General features: G+C 46.8%; 2 protein-coding genes and 1 pseudogene across 5 annotated transcripts in view; 2 read left to right on the top strand and 1 right to left on the bottom strand.

Annotated features, from left to right (window-relative positions):
- Pim2 (Pim-2 proto-oncogene, serine/threonine kinase) overlaps positions 1-2,751 on the top strand; it is a 6,157-nt gene extending 3,406 nt beyond the window's left edge. The window contains exons 4-6 of one of the 2 annotated variants that reach the window (XM_008842565.3): positions 308-680; positions 1,373-1,549; positions 1,648-2,751. In XM_008842565.3, the coding sequence (XP_008840787.2) occupies positions 308-680; positions 1,373-1,549; positions 1,648-1,811 (714 nt within the window). In that variant the 3' untranslated portion in view covers positions 1,812-2,751. The remainder of the gene's footprint in view (positions 1-307; positions 681-1,372; positions 1,550-1,647) is intronic. The other variant, XM_029568059.1, reaches the window with a different exon arrangement.
- Positions 2,752-3,329: 578 nt separating this feature from the next.
- On the top strand, positions 3,330-16,289 carry Slc35a2 (solute carrier family 35 member A2). Of its 3 annotated transcripts, none has more exons than XM_008842564.3 (5): positions 3,331-3,720; positions 5,089-5,271; positions 10,893-11,044; positions 13,999-14,735; positions 15,986-16,289. In XM_008842564.3, the coding sequence occupies exons 2-5, from the start codon at positions 5,214-5,216 to the stop codon at positions 16,011-16,013; spliced, it is 975 nt and encodes a 324-aa protein (XP_008840786.1). In that variant the 5' UTR covers positions 3,331-3,720; positions 5,089-5,213; the 3' UTR covers positions 16,014-16,289. The 3 variants fall into 3 exon arrangements, with proteins under 3 accessions (XP_017655949.1, XP_008840786.1, XP_008840785.1); XM_008842563.3 differs by having other exon boundaries at positions 3,332-3,682; XM_017800460.2 differs by lacking the exon at positions 15,986-16,289 and having other exon boundaries at positions 3,330-3,682; positions 14,589-15,430.
- On the bottom strand, positions 8,483-9,466 carry LOC103741683 (annotated as a pseudogene).
- Positions 16,290-16,301: the final 12 nt, after the last annotated feature.

Raw genomic sequence — 16,301 nt, 5'->3', positions numbered from 1 at the left:
AAAAAAAAAAACTCAAAAAACTGTTCTAATCTGAATGTTGGTTTACAAAACAGGTTAAAAAAAATGCCACATAATAGTGCATCTACAGAGGACTTTTGTTAGAAACCACTTCAATTTACCCAAATATTTACTCATCTCTTACTACATGCCAGATGTGGTTCATATATGAGTCCTTAGTGTCCAGGAAGGGAAGTTTATTGTTAAAAGTTGAAGTCTGAAGGGGCTTTGTTAATAAACTTTGAGAAATTGGCAATAGAACTACAGATTTAAGTCTGCTTCCATTTTTCTCTTTGCTTTCTACCTGCAGTCAGACTCAGTCACTTGCCCACTTGAGGTGGCACTGCTATGGAAGGTGGGTGAAGGCAATGGGCATCCTGGTGTGATCCGCCTACTTGACTGGTTTGAGACACCAGAGGGCTTCATGCTGGTCCTTGAGCGGCCTATGCCTGCCCAGGATCTTTTTGACTACATCACAGAGAAAGGCCCACTGGGGGAAAGCCGAAGCCGCAGCTTCTTTACTCAGGTAGTGGCAGCTGTCCAGCACTGCCACTCCCGAGGAGTTGTCCATCGTGATATCAAAGATGAGAACATCCTGATAGACCTGTGCCGGGGTTGTATTAAACTTATTGATTTTGGTTCTGGTGCTCTGCTTCATGATGAACCCTACACGGACTTTGACGGTAAGTTTTCCTCCCTACATCTCATGATGGGAGGTTTTTGAGATTTAGTAATGGGTTGTCCTTGTAACCTTTGATATATTGTATCTTTTATTTGTTTTCTGTTCTTTAGACAGGGTCATCTGTTGCTCCAGCTGGCCTTGATCTTACAGAGATCCTCCTGCCTCTGCCTCCCAAATGCTGGGATCAAAGGTGTACGCCACCATACCCAGCTTGATTTTTTTTTTTTCTTTTTGAGACAGGGTCTCCCTGTAGCCCCAGATGCCTGGAACTTGCTATGTAGACCAAGCTGGCCTCAAATTAAAAAAGATCCACCTGCCTCTGCCTCCCAAGTGCTGGGAATAAAGGTGTGTACCACTGTGCCTAGCCTGTTTTTTATTAACTTTTTTTTTTTGTCTTTTTGAGACAGGTTCTCCCTGTAGCCCCAGATGACCTGGAACCTGGAACTCACTATGTAGACCAGGCTGGCCTCAAACTCACAGAGATCCACCTGCCTCTGCCTCCACTACACCAGCTTTTAACTTTTAAGTGCTGTTTTTAGCTATTGTTGCTGGTGATGGGACTCTGCTGTGAGATTTAAAGAGCTACTATTCTAGTGAGAGAAAACCTCCTTTAATGAGCTCATACTTCCTGGAGGAACAGGGGTCGACGAAGGGCATCATCAGAAAGGAATCTAACCCTGGGTTTGTGTGCAGGGACAAGGGTGTATAGCCCTCCAGAATGGATCTCTCGACACCAATACCACGCCCTCCCAGCCACTGTCTGGTCACTGGGTGTCCTCCTCTATGACATGGTGTGTGGGGATATTCCCTTTGAGAGAGACCAGGAGATTTTGGAGGCTGAGCTCCACTTTCCTGCCCATGTCTCTCCAGGTGAGGTCCTCATTGACCCCAGCCCAGCAGCCTCTATTCTTCCTAGTACTGGTACCCTCTACTGACTGCTAATCTTCCCTGTGCTTCTTTGCCCATAGATTGCTGTGCCCTAATCCGCCGGTGCCTGGCCCCTAAACCCTGTTCCCGACCATCACTGGAGGAGATTCTGCTGGACCCCTGGATGCAGACACCAGCTGAAGAAGCACCCATTAACCCCCCCAAAGGAAGCCCCACCCCCTTGCCCTGGTCCCTGCTTCCCTAGGCCCAGCCAGGCTCTTCCTGGCTGGAATCCCATGGTCATGCCGCAGGGATAGATGCACATCTGTTGACCTGGTTATACAGGTTGTTAAAAATCCAGTATTACTAAGGTCAGGGAATAGGGATCAGGGGTCAGAAGATCAGCCAAGTCTGCCCAGTTCCCTTTCCAATCCTGTGAAGGAATCCTTCTCCAAGAACCTGTGGTCCCTTATTTGGGAGGGGGAAATTCCTTGCTTCTTGTTCTGTTAAGGATGTTTATCTGGTTGGAGTTCCTTCCCTTTTGAGCCCTAGGACCCTTATTCTGACATTGTAGTCCCTACACTGGCACCTCCTATATACTACTACCATGAATTTAGACACTTAGTTCAAATGCTCTCACTTGGGCAAGTTTGGCAAGGGTGCTTTCCTTTAAATACCCCAGAAGCGCTTTCTTTTAGCAGTTACCCCTAGTTTGGGGTCTCATTCAGATCAGCTGCTTCCCTGTCTCAGCCCAGAATTGCTTATTCTGGGGGAAGTAATGCCCTATTAGTATCCCAGGGCTCTTATTTTTTGTTTTTGTTCTCTTTTGGTGACTTTTAGTGAGGGGACCCTACTGTTATCCCAAGTGCTCTTATTCTGGTGAGAAGAACCTTACTTCCATAATTTGGGAAGGAATTGGAGATGGGCATCACCTGGATACCACCAGAGACTAGGATGGGATGGATGGTTCGGGGAAGGGGGAGGATGGGCTGGGGGAAATAAGTCTTACTGTTTGTTCTCCTGGAATCCTCCTTCTCCAACTTTTTGCTGCCTCCTCCTGAGCCAGGATTGTCCAATTGCTAAAATGTAAATAATGTACTGGAGGTAGGAGAGCTACTAGTGTGCCCTCCTGTCCCTACTCCCCCTGCCTGGATTATTTAAAAAGCCATGTGTGGAAACCTATTTAATAAATAATGAAGTCACAAGTGATTGGCCATTTATAGAGGCAAGCATTTGTGGAGCAATTACTGTATGCTGATCCTAGAGATGGCTGGAGAAAAACTGAAGAAAAATGCCGGGTGGGGCCGCTGTGACAGCTTTTCTTTTCAACACAGGACTTCCAGCGCTGGTCTCAAACTTGGGAGTGCTGGGATTTACAGGCACAATGTCAGGATCCAACTAGAATCTTCCTTGCGTTTTCTATTAACCTTTAAATCCTACCTTGCCTTTACTTTTTTGAATTCTCCTTACTTTCCCCATCCCTTTGACTTCTCCGGCGCCCTACCCCATTTCCACCTACAATGCTGACTAGCCCCCCTAAATCTATTTTAATCGCTGCACTCCGAAGGGCTAGTCCCGTGGCTCATCTGGCCCGCCTTCTCTAAAGTCTCATTTGTCCCAGAAGGCCACGGTGCTTAAGGGGTGGGATCTAGCTGGGAGAAGGAAATAGAATTAAGTCTCATGCGAAAAGGGTGGTGCCATCTGAAGGTTCCAATAGTCAGCAGAGATGGTAGAGCCACTGAGCCAATGGAAACCATGAGAGAGTTTAGGTGGGTGGTAACCGACAGTCGGATCAGTGAGGCCAGCAAACACAAGGTGGGGGCGGATGTTAGTGGCTAGAGTGTGCAACGGCAGTGGGAGACGGAATCAGCCGCACCCTGGGTCCCGTTCTGATGGAATCTGGGAATCCCGAGACCATCTTAGAGTCTGCCTTGGAACGGGTGATGAAAGCCACCGCCCTGACCTAGCCCACGCTCTGCCTTCTACTCCGGAAGCGGAAGTGATGGACACGGAAGCGGTCTGTTGCCGAGGGGACGGGCCGGGCAGATGCCAACATGGCAGCGGTTGGAGTTGACGGATCCACTGCGGCGGAGACAGTCTCTGCCAGTGCTTTGGAGCCTGGGGCCGCCACTACGGGTGAGACGGACTGAGGCCCAGCAGTCTACCGGGCGAAGGTCGGGATCATTGAGGGTGGAATGGTTCCTGACTGAAGTGACAGCGAGCATCTCTTGTGGACCGACCTCTGTGTGTGTGTGTGTGTGTGTGTGTGTGTGTGTGTGTGTGTGCGCGCGCGCGTGTGTGTTTGGGTGCAGGGTGCAGGAATCAACTGTTCCGTTCTGTGGGTGGTTGTGGTGAGGTTTCTTCAATATGTAGGGAATTTCCTTTTTGAGGAAGCTAAAACCATTGAGACTGTTAGGGGTGTGTGGGTCCTTGATTGTGGAAGGGAGAGATCATTCTGAAGGTGTGAGAATTTTATAGAAGGGACAGACTATTCTGAGGGTGGTGACTCCTTCCCTATAAAGGAACCTTATAAATTGTCAGGGTGGGGCAGATCCTTCCTTGTATGACATGTGGGTCCATTTTGAGCTTGAGGGTATCCTTCATTACCTGGGCAAATGTTCTGGGGAGTTCCTTTCAAATGTAGATAGTTTTTTTATGTTATGGTGGGAGAGTTTCTTCCTTACAGGTCAGAGAAAGAACATTTTGAAGTTGCCAGGTCCTTTATATCAAAGAGCTCATTGTTAGTGTGAGTAGAACAAAGAATGATTCCTTGTCTTTGGGGGTGGTTTAGTGTACAGTGGTGGTAGGATGGGCCATGTTGAATAGGGAAGGATTTCCTTATGTGTTGAGATAAACAGACCATTTTTGGTGGTGTAACCATTGTATGAGAGACAATGGGGAGATGGAAGAAATAATCCTTAGGGGGTGGACATCATAAACAATGGTCCCATTCAATGTATTGGGATATTATTTCTTATATGGGGTGGTTCCTCAAGTAGAACCATCATTTCATAAAATGCCAAAATCCCTCACTTTGCTCATTGATAACATGAGAATTTCCATAGTACCTTCAGAGAGTAAAGTGATGTGATTCATTTAGGAACTGTTTAAACCCCTTAGCCCAGGGATAGGTGTACAGTAAGCACTCAATAAATGTTAGGAATGCTGTCTGGTATAAGGCAGTAGAACACTCACATTGATTGATTTACTTTTAGCTCTGTTATAGAAAGAGTTGCTTCTCAGGGGAGGAAAAGGAGCCAAGGTGGGTGTCTAGGACCTGCCCTAGTCATTTCCTGACACCTTGCTAAGGATTTCAGGTAAAGGCTGGCCAGGGTGGAACCCACTTCTCTCTGACACTTCGGGCCAGTAGCTGAGGGTGTGAAAACAGGTAAGGATCAGACATTGAGTTAGGATGGGCAGGCAGAAGGAGGAAGATACAGTGGCTAAGAGGTTTCTGGTTGAGAAAGGAGAGGAAGGTGGGGGGATGGCTGTGCCCCAGCAGCTTCTGACCCCATCCCCTGTGCTCCTTCCACTCCCTACAGCTCATCGGCGTCTCAAGTACATATCCCTAGCTGTGCTGGTGGTCCAGAATGCCTCCCTCATCCTCAGCATCCGCTATGCCCGCACACTGCCTGGGGACCGCTTCTTTGCCACCACCGCTGTGGTCATGGCCGAAGTGCTCAAAGGTCTCACCTGTCTCCTGCTGCTCTTTGCACAGAAGAGGGGTATGATATGAGCCAGGGAAGGGGGTTTGTTGGTGGGATTCCCTAAATAAGTGTGTGAGAGTATGTGTGTGTGTATGTGTGTGTGTGTGTGTGTGTGTGAGAGAGAGAGAGAGAGAGAGAGAGCGAGAGCGCACACGCAAGCATGCACAGGGTGTTTGCTGGTGTTGGAAAACCTGCCTGGGGATTATGTAAGTGCATCTAAGCTTCCTTGCTACCACCCTGTGAACTGTAGTAGTGAGATAGTCTGTCCATAAGAGAAGAACACGCACATGGTGGTTGATTTACCTTTATATTATGGAAGCCATGTGTGGTGGCCCAAGCCTGTTATAACAGCACTTGGACGGTGGAGGCAGCATGATCAGGAGTTCCAGATCATTATGGAGTTTGAGGCCAGCCTGGCTGCATGAGACTCTGTCTCAAGCTGGGTATAGTGTCACATGGTTTTAATCATGGCACTTGTGTAGCAGAGGCAGGTGGATCTCTGTGAATTTGAGGCCAGCCAAGTCTACATAGCAAGTTCCAGGCCAGCCAGTGCTGTATAGTGAGACTGTATCTCAAAAATAAACAAAAACTTTGTAGAATGGAGAATTCCATTCCAAACACACACACAAAATACCCATGTACCCATTCCCCGGGTTCATTATTATCAATTCTTTACTACTCTGTCTTAAAGCAGCATCAATGGTTAGCCACTCACCAATAATTATATATCTGTTACATACCTGCCCTTTTATAATACCAGCTGGGTGTAGTGATATGTGTCTGTAATCCTAACTATTCAGGATGCTGAGGGCAGAGGATCATTTAACTTCAGGAGTTCTTGGGCAACATTTTAAGGCCCCATCTCAAAACAACAGCAGAAAAAAAAAATAAGTGGAAGTTTAATACCTAGGGTAGGGGATGTAGCTTAGAGTGCATGAAGCCCTGTGTTTGATACCCAGTGCCACATAAACCTGGTGTTTTGAATACCTATAATCTGAGGCAGGAAGATCAGAAGTTCAAGGTCATCCTTGGCTACCTAGTTCAGAGCTAGCCTGAACTATGTGAGACTCTCACACAAATAAAGCAAGTATAATAAAAGTCATATATCAAAAAATAATAAAGCTGGGTGTGGTGGTTCATATCTCATTTCAGCATGTGAGAGGCAGAAAGATCTTAAGTTCCAAGTCAGACTAGGGTGAAGCAAGACCCTGTCTCAAAACAACAGGGGGCTGGGGGGAGATGGCTCAGCAATTAAGAGCACTGGCTGCTCTTGCAGAGAACGCAGGATCAGTCCCCAGCACCCACATGGTGGTGAACAACTGTCAATAACTCTAGTTCCATGGGATGTGACGCCCTCTTCTGACCTCTGCAGGTACTGCACACCAGTGCACTTAAATACATGCAGGGAATACACATAAAATAAAAATAAAATTTTTAAAAGGGCCTGGAGAGATGGCTCAGTGGTTAAGGACACTGGCTGCTCTTGCAGAGGACCCGGGTTCGATTCCCAAGCACTCACATGATAGATAACACAGTCTGTAACTCCAGTTCCAAGAGATTTGAAGCCCTCTTCTGACTTTGTCAGGCATTGTACAACACAACTGCATATACACTCATACACATAAAATGAAAATAATAAAATACTGATTAAAAAGCAAACCTAGGCCTGATGGTGCAGGCCTATAAACCCAGCTGGTTGAGAGGCTGAAGCAGGAGCATCACAAATTCAAGACCAGCCTGATTAACTTTTTGAGACTCTGTCTCAAAATAAAAGTTATGAGGCCCAGCATAGTAGCTAAGAGGGTAAAAGCTCTTGACAGATAACCTGAGTTCAATCCTCAGAACCCTTGATGGAAGAAGAGAACTGACTCCTTCCTCCAAAATTGTTCTCTGATCTCTACATGTGCATCAGGGTACTTACCCCCCCGTCTCTCTCTCTCTCTCTCTCTCTCTCTCTCTCTCTCTCTCTCTCTCTCTCTCTCTCTCGGTACTTACATCTCCCTCTCTCTCTCTCTCACACACACACACACAATTAAAAATAAAGGATAGGTAATATAGCTTAGCTGTAGAGCACTTGCTTAGCCTACTTGAGGCCCTAGGTTCAATCCCCAGTACCATACACATAATAACAATAGGTTCTGTTAGATGGCTCAGTGGGTAAATGCTTACAGTGCAAGAATGAGTACCTAGTTTGAGCCCCCAGAACTCCGGAAAAAAGCCAGGCACTGTGGCACAGGTCTGTTTTTAACTGCAGTACTGAGTGTGTGTTGGGTTGTTGTAGGCAGGTAGATACTAGGGGCTCACTGCCAGCCAGTTTAGCTGAAACATTTTGTGCTGTCTCAAAAAATAAGGTGGAGAGTGATAGACGAAGACACCTAACATCAGCCTCTAACTTCTAATCGCTACATGTACATAAAAAGGCAAGCACACCCACCCACATATGCCCATACACATAAAAATAATTCAAGAAATTAAATATTCCATCAGTACTCAAATTCATAATGATTTTTTAAGTGTCATAACATTTTTTTAATGTGTATGTGTGTATTGCCTGCATGTAGGTAAGTGCACCCATGCCGTGCAATGCCCGCAGAGGACAGAAGAGGCTGTCAGATCCCCTGGAACTGGAGTTACGGACAGTTGTTAGCTGCCATGTGGGTGCTGGGATTCGAACCCGGGTCTTCTGCAAGAACAACCAGTGTTCTTAACCACTGAACCATCTTTCCAGCCCAAGTGTCATAACATTTTAAAATGTGTTTGTGTATGATCATCATTTTTTAATTGGTTATTTTTTTAAGTTTGGTCATTTATTTGTTACTCTTGCAAATTCTTATTTTGGCTGGGCATGGTGGCACATGCCTTTAGTCCCAGCACTCGGGGAGGCAGAGGCAGGCGGATCTCTGTGAGTTCAAGGCCAGCCTGGTCTACATAGTGAGTTCCAGGACAGCTGGGGCTACAGGGAGACCCTGTCTCAAAAATATCAAAAAAAAATTTCTTATTTTGGGGGCTGGAGAGATGGCTCAGTGGATAAGAGCACTGATTGCACTTGCAGAAGACCCAGGTTCAATTCCCAGCACCCACATGATGGATAACAGTCATCAATAACTTCAGTTTCAGGGCGCCCAACACCCTTGTCTGACCTCCGAGGGAATTGCACAACACCAGTGCACTTACATACATGCAGGCAATATACGCATACTCATAAAATAAAAATAACATTTTTTAATTATTATTTTTTACTAGACTTGGAAGAAGCTCTCAGCAAGGATAGCCTATGTCATTTGGCAATCTGTTCCTGGCATTTTTCTTTGGTTTCCTTCACTCTCTTGGCCAAAAGTTTAGCATATTCTGCAGCCTCCTATTTTTCTTTGCATGTTTTTAGAGCAGCACTTTGGCATTTGTGCTGAAGGACATGTGGCGTAACAAGACACTGAATCTTGGGTGCTTTAGTCCTGGGCTTCTTACCTTCTTTGTTCAAGGGCTTTCTGACAACATATTGACAGATATCATCATCATCTTTAGAGAGACTGAAAAGCTTGCGGATTCTGCTAGCTCTTTTGGGCCCCAACCACCAAGGTACAGCAGTATCTGTTAGCTCAGGATATCCTCTCCTTTTTTTTTTTTTTTTTTTTTACAATAACCAAGTTGAGAACACTCAGATTGGCATCCACTGTGCATCTTTGAACAGACTTGAATTTTTCTCCCCTTGGTCTACAACAAGAATACCATTTACTGGACAGCAGGTGCACCATGTCATGGATCAAAACACCCTACTTTGTGGGAAAGCCTTATTTCTCATTTCCACCACATTCAGACCACATAACCCAGAGCATCAGCAATTGCTTCTGTGGCCATGAGCTTCTCGAAGACAGTAGGGAGTTTGTATTCATTGTCCACTTCAATGAATTTCTGAAGGAGATACTCAACTTCATCTAGTTCAAAGTCAGCCTGGTCTACATAGTGAGTTCCAGGCCAGCTGGGGCTACAGGGACACCCTATCTCAAAAAGACCAAAAAAAATTTGTTAGTGTTTTCTAAGTATTTTAATCTTCAGGCCCCCTCCAACTGTTCTACTTATCTTTCTGTAGTACATTTGCTGATGAAGTGAGCTCATTTGTCTTGCAGACTTGGGTAGTCTGGATTCTGCCAACTGAATGCCTATGGTATCATTTAGTATGCTCTTCTGTCTTACATGATTTTTCTAGATTGGGCATTGGGTTTATCCACTGATTTAAATATTTCCCTGTGGCCTTCTCCTTTGAGATATGCCCAGTTGTTTCTTTCTCAAGGCTTTGAATATGTCAAAGATGGGGACGAATTGTGCCACTCTGCACAGCATGTTTCCACTGAAGAAGACATTCTTTTTTTTTTTGGTCTTTTTGAGACAGGGTCTCCCTGTAGCCCCAGCTGTCCTGGAGCTCACTATGTAGACCAGGCTGGCCTCGAACTCACAGAGCTCCGCCTGCCTCTTCCTCCCAAGTGCTGGGATTAAAGGCATGCGCTACCATGTCTGGCTAACATTCTTAATCACGTGGAGCCTGGAAGGCATTAGAGCTAATGCTTGAGATGAGCAATCACGGGTAGCTATAGCTCTTATCCACATTTTTTTGTTTTCCTTTTCTATTATATTTTATGGGGACAGGTATGGTGCACACATGCCACTATGTGCATGTGGAGGTCAGAGACAACTTGTGGGAATCATTTGTCTCATGTGTATCCTTGGGCTCAAACTCAGGTCATTTGACTTGGTGGCAAGCATCTTTACCCCCACTGAACCATCTTGGCTAACTGTTTTTTTATTTTTTTGAGATAGAGTCTCAGGTAGACCAGGCTGATGTATAACACTATAGCTGAAGTTGATCTTGAACTCCTGATCCTCTGGCCTTCTCCCAAGTTTTAGGATTACAGGCATACATCACCATGGTGGTCCACAATTTCAATTTACTTGTGTGACCGCCTTCCCTCTTCCTTCCCTTTTTTCCTCCTCCTCCCCACTTTTTTGAGACAAGGTCTCACTGTGCTACCCAGACTCTGGTTAAATTCAAAATATTGGACTAAAGTAATTCTCTCAGCGTCTGGAGTGGCTGGGACTCCAGATACAGGTACATTATTGTGCCCTACTCAGTTTGTTTATCCTTGAATTAAATTGGTGTCATCCTAGCTTTCAGGCCCTCAATGTTGAACACTTGCCAAGCATTCACTAAGGCCTTAGGTTCCATGCCCATCACACTGAGAGAGAGAGGAGAGGGTGAGGAGGGAGAGGGATAGAGAGGAAAGAAATCCCAGCACTTGGGAAGCGGAGGCAGGCAGATTTCTGTGAGTTCAAGGTCAGTCTGGTCTACATAGCAAGTTCCAGGACAGTTGGAGCTATATAGTGAGGACCCTGTCTCAAAAAAAAAAAAACTTATCAGGAAGGCTTCTTATTGACTTGGGGGGCTAGTGGAGGAATGCTAAGTGGTATAGCACATTGCCTGAGCATGTGCAAGGCTCTGGGTCCATTCTCAGCACTGCAAAAATAAAAATAAAACCTGAGCAAATCTCCCAGGAAGTCAGAGGAGGTGGGGGGGGGGCAGGACTGTAAGGTGGACACAGGTGCTGGACCTGGTGCCAACCTTCAGCAGATCCCTTCCTCGCACATAGGTAATGTGAAGCACCTGGTTCTCTTTCTCCACGAGGCTGTCCTGGTGCAGTATGTGGACACACTCAAGCTAGCAGTACCCTCTCTCATCTACACCTTGCAGAATAACCTCCAGTATGTCGCCATCTCCAATCTTCCAGCTGCCACATTCCAGGTGAGCCCCCAGCCCAGCCTAGCTGAGTTTGTCGGGGTGGGGGATATAGGGGATGGAGGGAGGTGCTCTGAAAAAAGCAGGGACTGTCACTTAAAGAATATTCTTAGGCTGGGTGTGGTGGCGCATGCCTTTAATCCCAGCACCCGCCTTTTACCTCAGCATGACTCTGCAGACACACATGGGCATGTACCTACACAGACACAGACTGCTACACATAAATAAATAAAAATAGCCGGGCATGGTGGCACACACCTTTAATCCCAGCACTCAGGAGGCAGAGGCAGGCAGATCTATGAGTTCCAGGCCAGCCTGGTCTACATAGTGAGTTCCAAGCCAGCTGGGGCTACAGGGAGACCCTGTCTCAAAAAAGCCCCCCCCCCCCCAAAGAGTGTTCTTGGAAGCTCTCACCTTGGTTTCCTCATGCAATGGGGAATAGAGGAGATGCTGGGATGACTGAAGAAGTACTTGGGGCCAGGCATGATAGCATATGCCTGCAATTCTAGAACTCAGGAGCCTGAAGCAAGAGAATTTTGAGCTCCAGACCAAAGTGGACTACATAAACAAACCGTATTTCAAAAAAAAGAAAGGAAAAAAAAAACACACCAGGAAATAGCCTTTGAGTGCTCATTGATGTCTTGGGCATTTGTGGATAGTCTTGTTTTCACAAGATTGATTAAAAAGTATAGATGCCCCGGCACTCGAGAGGCAGAGGCAGACAGATCTCTGTAAGTTCCAGGCCAGATGGGGCTGTAGGGACACCCTGTCTCAAAAAGACCAAAAAGAAAAAAAAAGTATAGATGCCGTGACAAGGCTGCCTGGGTTCAAATCTCAGTGCTGCTGCTTTCTAGCTGTGTGATTTGGGTGGGGGGGGGTGTCAGTCACTTAGTCTTTCTGTGCCTTTGCCTGCTCATTTTAATTTTTTGTTTTCTTTGAGACAGTCTCATTTAGCCCAGGCTGGCCTTGAACTTGCTATGGGATGATCACCTGACCCTCCTTGCCTCCACCTCTCAAGTGTTGGGATTATAGCTGTGTGCCACCATGCTCTGTTTTGTTTCTTTTCTTTCTTTGCTCTTTTTTAAAAAATATATTTTATCATTCTTATTTTATGTGTATGAGTGTATTGCCTGCATGTATGTGAGTGCACCTGTGTCGTGCAATGCCTTGGAGGTCAGAAGAGGACTTCAGATTCCCCTGGAACTGGAGTTAAGGATGATTTGTAGCTGCCATGTGGGTGCTGGGATCGAACCCAGGTCCTCTGCAAGAGCAGTCAGTGCTCTTAACCACTGAGCCATCTCTCCAGCCCCTTTTTTTGGTCTTTTTAAGACAGGGTCTTTCTGTAGCCCCAGCTGGCCTGGAATTCACTATGTAGTACTGGGATTAAAGAAGTGTGCCACCATACCTGGCTTTTGTTTCACTTTTGAGATGAAGTCTTGCTATATGAGCTTGGCTGGCCTTGAACTCATGGTTCTTCTTCCTCAGACTCCTAAGTGTTGGGATTTCAGTCATGTCCCACCAGGCTAGTCATGCTTGCTCATCTTTTAAATTTGAAATTACAGTGGTGTCCATTTCCCGCAGTAGTTGTAAAGATTAAATGAAGTAATTTCCATATAGTCCACAGACTCATGCTGAACACAGAAATATGTAAATATTTTCTGGCTTTCCTATTGTGGTTAATTCATTTGTATGAAGACTTCCCTCATCACAATGCTTTCCACTTATTCATCATCTGCTTAGCCTTATTTTATAGAGATGAGATAGGACAGGTACTTTGTCTCTGTCACATACCTAGGAAAATGGGATTGAGTTGTAGATTTTGGTGTGGCTTGGGACTTCTTGGCGCAGGTACCTTTTTTAAAAAATATATATTTTGTTAGCCAGGTGTGGTGGCACGGGCACGCTTTTGAGCCAGCACTCGGGAGGCAGAGTTGGGTGCATCTCTGTGAGTTTGAGGCCAATCTGGTCTAGATAGTTCCAGGCCAATCTGGTCTAGCCAGTTCCAGGCCATCTGGGTCCACAGGGAGACCCTGTCTCAAAAAGACAAAAAAATTTTTATTGAGCTTTTGTACATTAAAAAAAAATTTTTTTAATTATTTTTATTTTATGTTTATGAGTGTTATGCCTGCATGTAGGTAAGTGGACCATTGACATGCAATGCCCACGGAGGTCAGAAGAGGATCCCCTGAGACTGGAGTTAAAGACAGTTGTCAGCTGCCATGTGGGTGCTGGGATATGAACCCGGGTCTTCTGCAAGAACCACCAGTGTTTTTAACTGCTGAGCCATCTCTCCAGCCCCGAGCTTTTGTACATTTCATGCAATAGTTCTTAATCAGATTTAGACCCCCTCCCCCATCCATGCTCCCACACCTCTCCAAACTGTTTTCTTGAGACAGTTTCTGGCCAAGACTGTCTTCCAAGTCTGTGTAGCCAAGGATGACTTTGAATTTCTGATCCTTCTGCCTCTACTTCTTGAGTGCTAGGATTACAGATGTAATCTGTAAACATCTGGTTTAAGTAGTCCTGGGGATTGAACCCAGGTCCTTGTGTTAGTCAAGTACTCTCACGACTGAGCTTATATCCCTAGCTCTCTGGGATGGGTTTTGAGAACTATTTAGCCACAATTTAATCAATGGCCAATGGCTGGCTCTTTTTGCTAATTTTTTTTTTCTTTTTGGTCTTTGTTTTTTTGAGGTAGGGTCTCCCTGTAGCCCCACCTGTCCTGGAACTCACTATGAAGACCAGGCTGGCCTTGAACTCACAGAGATCTGCCTGCCTCTGCCTCTCAAATGCTGGGATTAAAGGCGGGTGCCACCACGCCTGGCCCTCTTTTTGCTAATTTTGTTGTCATGTAATTTTGTTATCCTCCACATCTGGAGGCACACAGTGGGTGCTATCCACCACTTTCACTTTCTGGGAGTTGGGCCCAGCCTTTAATGCCTTCCACATGCAACTTCCAGGTGACGTATCAGCTGAAGATCCTGACCACCGCATTGTTCTCTGTGCTCATGCTGAACCGCAGCCTCTCACGCCTACAGTGGGTCTCCCTGCTGCTCCTCTTCACTGGTGTTGCCATTGTCCAGGCACAGCAAGCTGGTGGGGGAGGCCCACGGCCATTGGATCAGAACCCTGGGGCAGGCCTAGCAGCTGTTGTGGCCTCTTGTCTCTCCTCAGGCTTCGCAGGTGTCTACTTTGAGAAGATCCTCAAAGGTAGCTCAGGTTCTGTGTGGCTACGTAACCTACAACTCGGCCTCTTTGGTACAGCACTGGGCCTGGTGGGGCTCTGGTGGGCGGAGGGCACTGCTGTAGCCCGCCGTGGCTTCTTCTTTGGGTATACACCTGCTGTCTGGGGTGTGGTACTAAACCAGGCCTTTGGTGGGTTGCTAGTGGCCGTTGTTGTCAAGTATGCTGACAACATCCTCAAGGGCTTTGCCACTTCCCTGTCCATTGTGCTGTCCACTGTTGCCTCCATTCGCCTCTTTGGCTTCCACCTGGACCCGTTATTTGCCCTTGGTGCTGGGCTCGTCATTGGTGCCGTCTACCTCTACAGCCTTCCCCGAGGTGCAATCAAAGCCATAGCTTCACCTTCCACCTCTGCTTCTGGGCCCTGCATTCACCAACAGCCTCCTGGGCAGCCACCACCACCACCACAGCTGTCTTCCCGAGGGGACCACATCACGGAGCCCTTTCTGCCAAAGTCAGTGCTGGTGAAGTGAGCTGTTGATGGTGGGGGGAGACAGGGAAGGGGACTGGGTTGGAGGGTGTTGGGCATCTGCAGGTCCCACGTTGCCTGCAGGGCCTGGCTCCTCTGGGATTGGGTTTTTTCTCCCAGATTTCTGGAGGGGTATGGAACTAGGGCTGAATATCACATGAACCCTTTCTGGTAGACTCTTTCTTGGAGGGTTTTAGAGCTGCTTCCTTTTCTTCAGGCTAACCTCTTTGGGGACAGGGTAGGGGTATTGCTGTTCAAAGCCTTTGTCTGCCCACCTCCCTCTGCTGGAGGTGTCCTGTCTCTCATGCCTTGACAGTTCATTCCAGCCACCCTGCAGACTGAACAAAAACCCCATAGCTCTTCAGTAATGACTAATGCCTACCTGGGGGGGTTCCATTTCCCATTGTATGAGGCCTTCTCTCCTCCTATGCCACCACCCTACATCATGTAAGCAGCTTGGTTTCTGATGTGGTCTTGGAGTAGTTTCTCTGGCACCAAGACCCTTAAGATCTACCTGCTGCAAGTGCCCAGGGTGAGGAGAGAGGCACTAGCTCAGAGTTTTGCAACAGCCCATTCTTGAGGAAGGTGCACTAGGGGCCACTTGCTTTTCAGTAGTTGGCGACATGTGGTATAATCAGGTCATTAATGATCCAGTGTTGGGAAAAGTGGAGAGGAGAGGTGACTGGAGTAAAAATAAAGCTGCCAGTCCCACTCTTGCCACTCTTACTTCATAGGGGATATCAGAATTGATGAATCATGAAACCTGCTCCCTGCACTCCCCAAGGCTTATTAACCCTTTAACTGTATCGTGTGTGTGTGTGTGTGTGTGTGTGTGTGTGTGTGTGTGTGTGTCTCGCGCCGAGTGTGTGTGTGTGTGTGTGTGTGTGTGTGTGTGTGTGTGTGTCTCGCACCTGGGAGGTGCCTGAGCTATCTTTGCTATATGTAAATAGGGCCGTTTGATCTTTATTTTTGATTAATTTGTTCTGATTTGTTTGGTTTGTTTTCTAAGGAACTGTAATGAACAACTGTCAGGACACCCAATGCCAAATAAAGATGTTGTATTTATTTAGTCCACGTGTAGCTTTCTGACTCAGGACCTGCTTTCTCCACATAAGCACTGTTACTAACCCCAGGACTACTAGGCTTACTACCAACACCCTGGCTTACTCAAGAAACCCACATGCCAGCCCACCCCAGCTTTCTGTGTTTCTCTTTCCTCCCCATTTCCACCACAGGTTGCTCACCAAGGTGAAGGGTTCGTAGCTGCCGGAGTTGAAGATGCTGGCCTGCCTTCGTTCTCCCTTCTAGTCCTGGCCCAGCCGGGACTAAACTCTTATCAGTATTAGGGGGAGGGGGAGGTAGGCATGGGAACTCCCTGTCCCCACCAACCCTGCCCCCACACAGGGCTAACATGACTAAGCTCTGTTAATAGGTCCACCTCAACTCCTGCTACCCCCCCGCAGTATTTCTTAGGTGAGTTTCTGCAAATAAAATGTGTTTTGTATCTTGTCAGCTTGGGTTGGAAAGCCTGGAAAGAATCAGGAAAGGAAG

The sequence above is a fragment of the Nannospalax galili genome, unplaced genomic scaffold (assembly GCF_000622305.1).
Source record: "Nannospalax galili isolate Female #2095 unplaced genomic scaffold, S.galili_v1.0 scaffold741, whole genome shotgun sequence".
In the NCBI taxonomy this organism is placed as follows: domain Eukaryota; kingdom Metazoa; phylum Chordata; class Mammalia; order Rodentia; family Spalacidae; genus Nannospalax; species Nannospalax galili.
The sequence above is the reverse complement of the archived record's forward strand: the minus strand, read 5'-3'. Positions and strand labels throughout refer to the sequence as shown.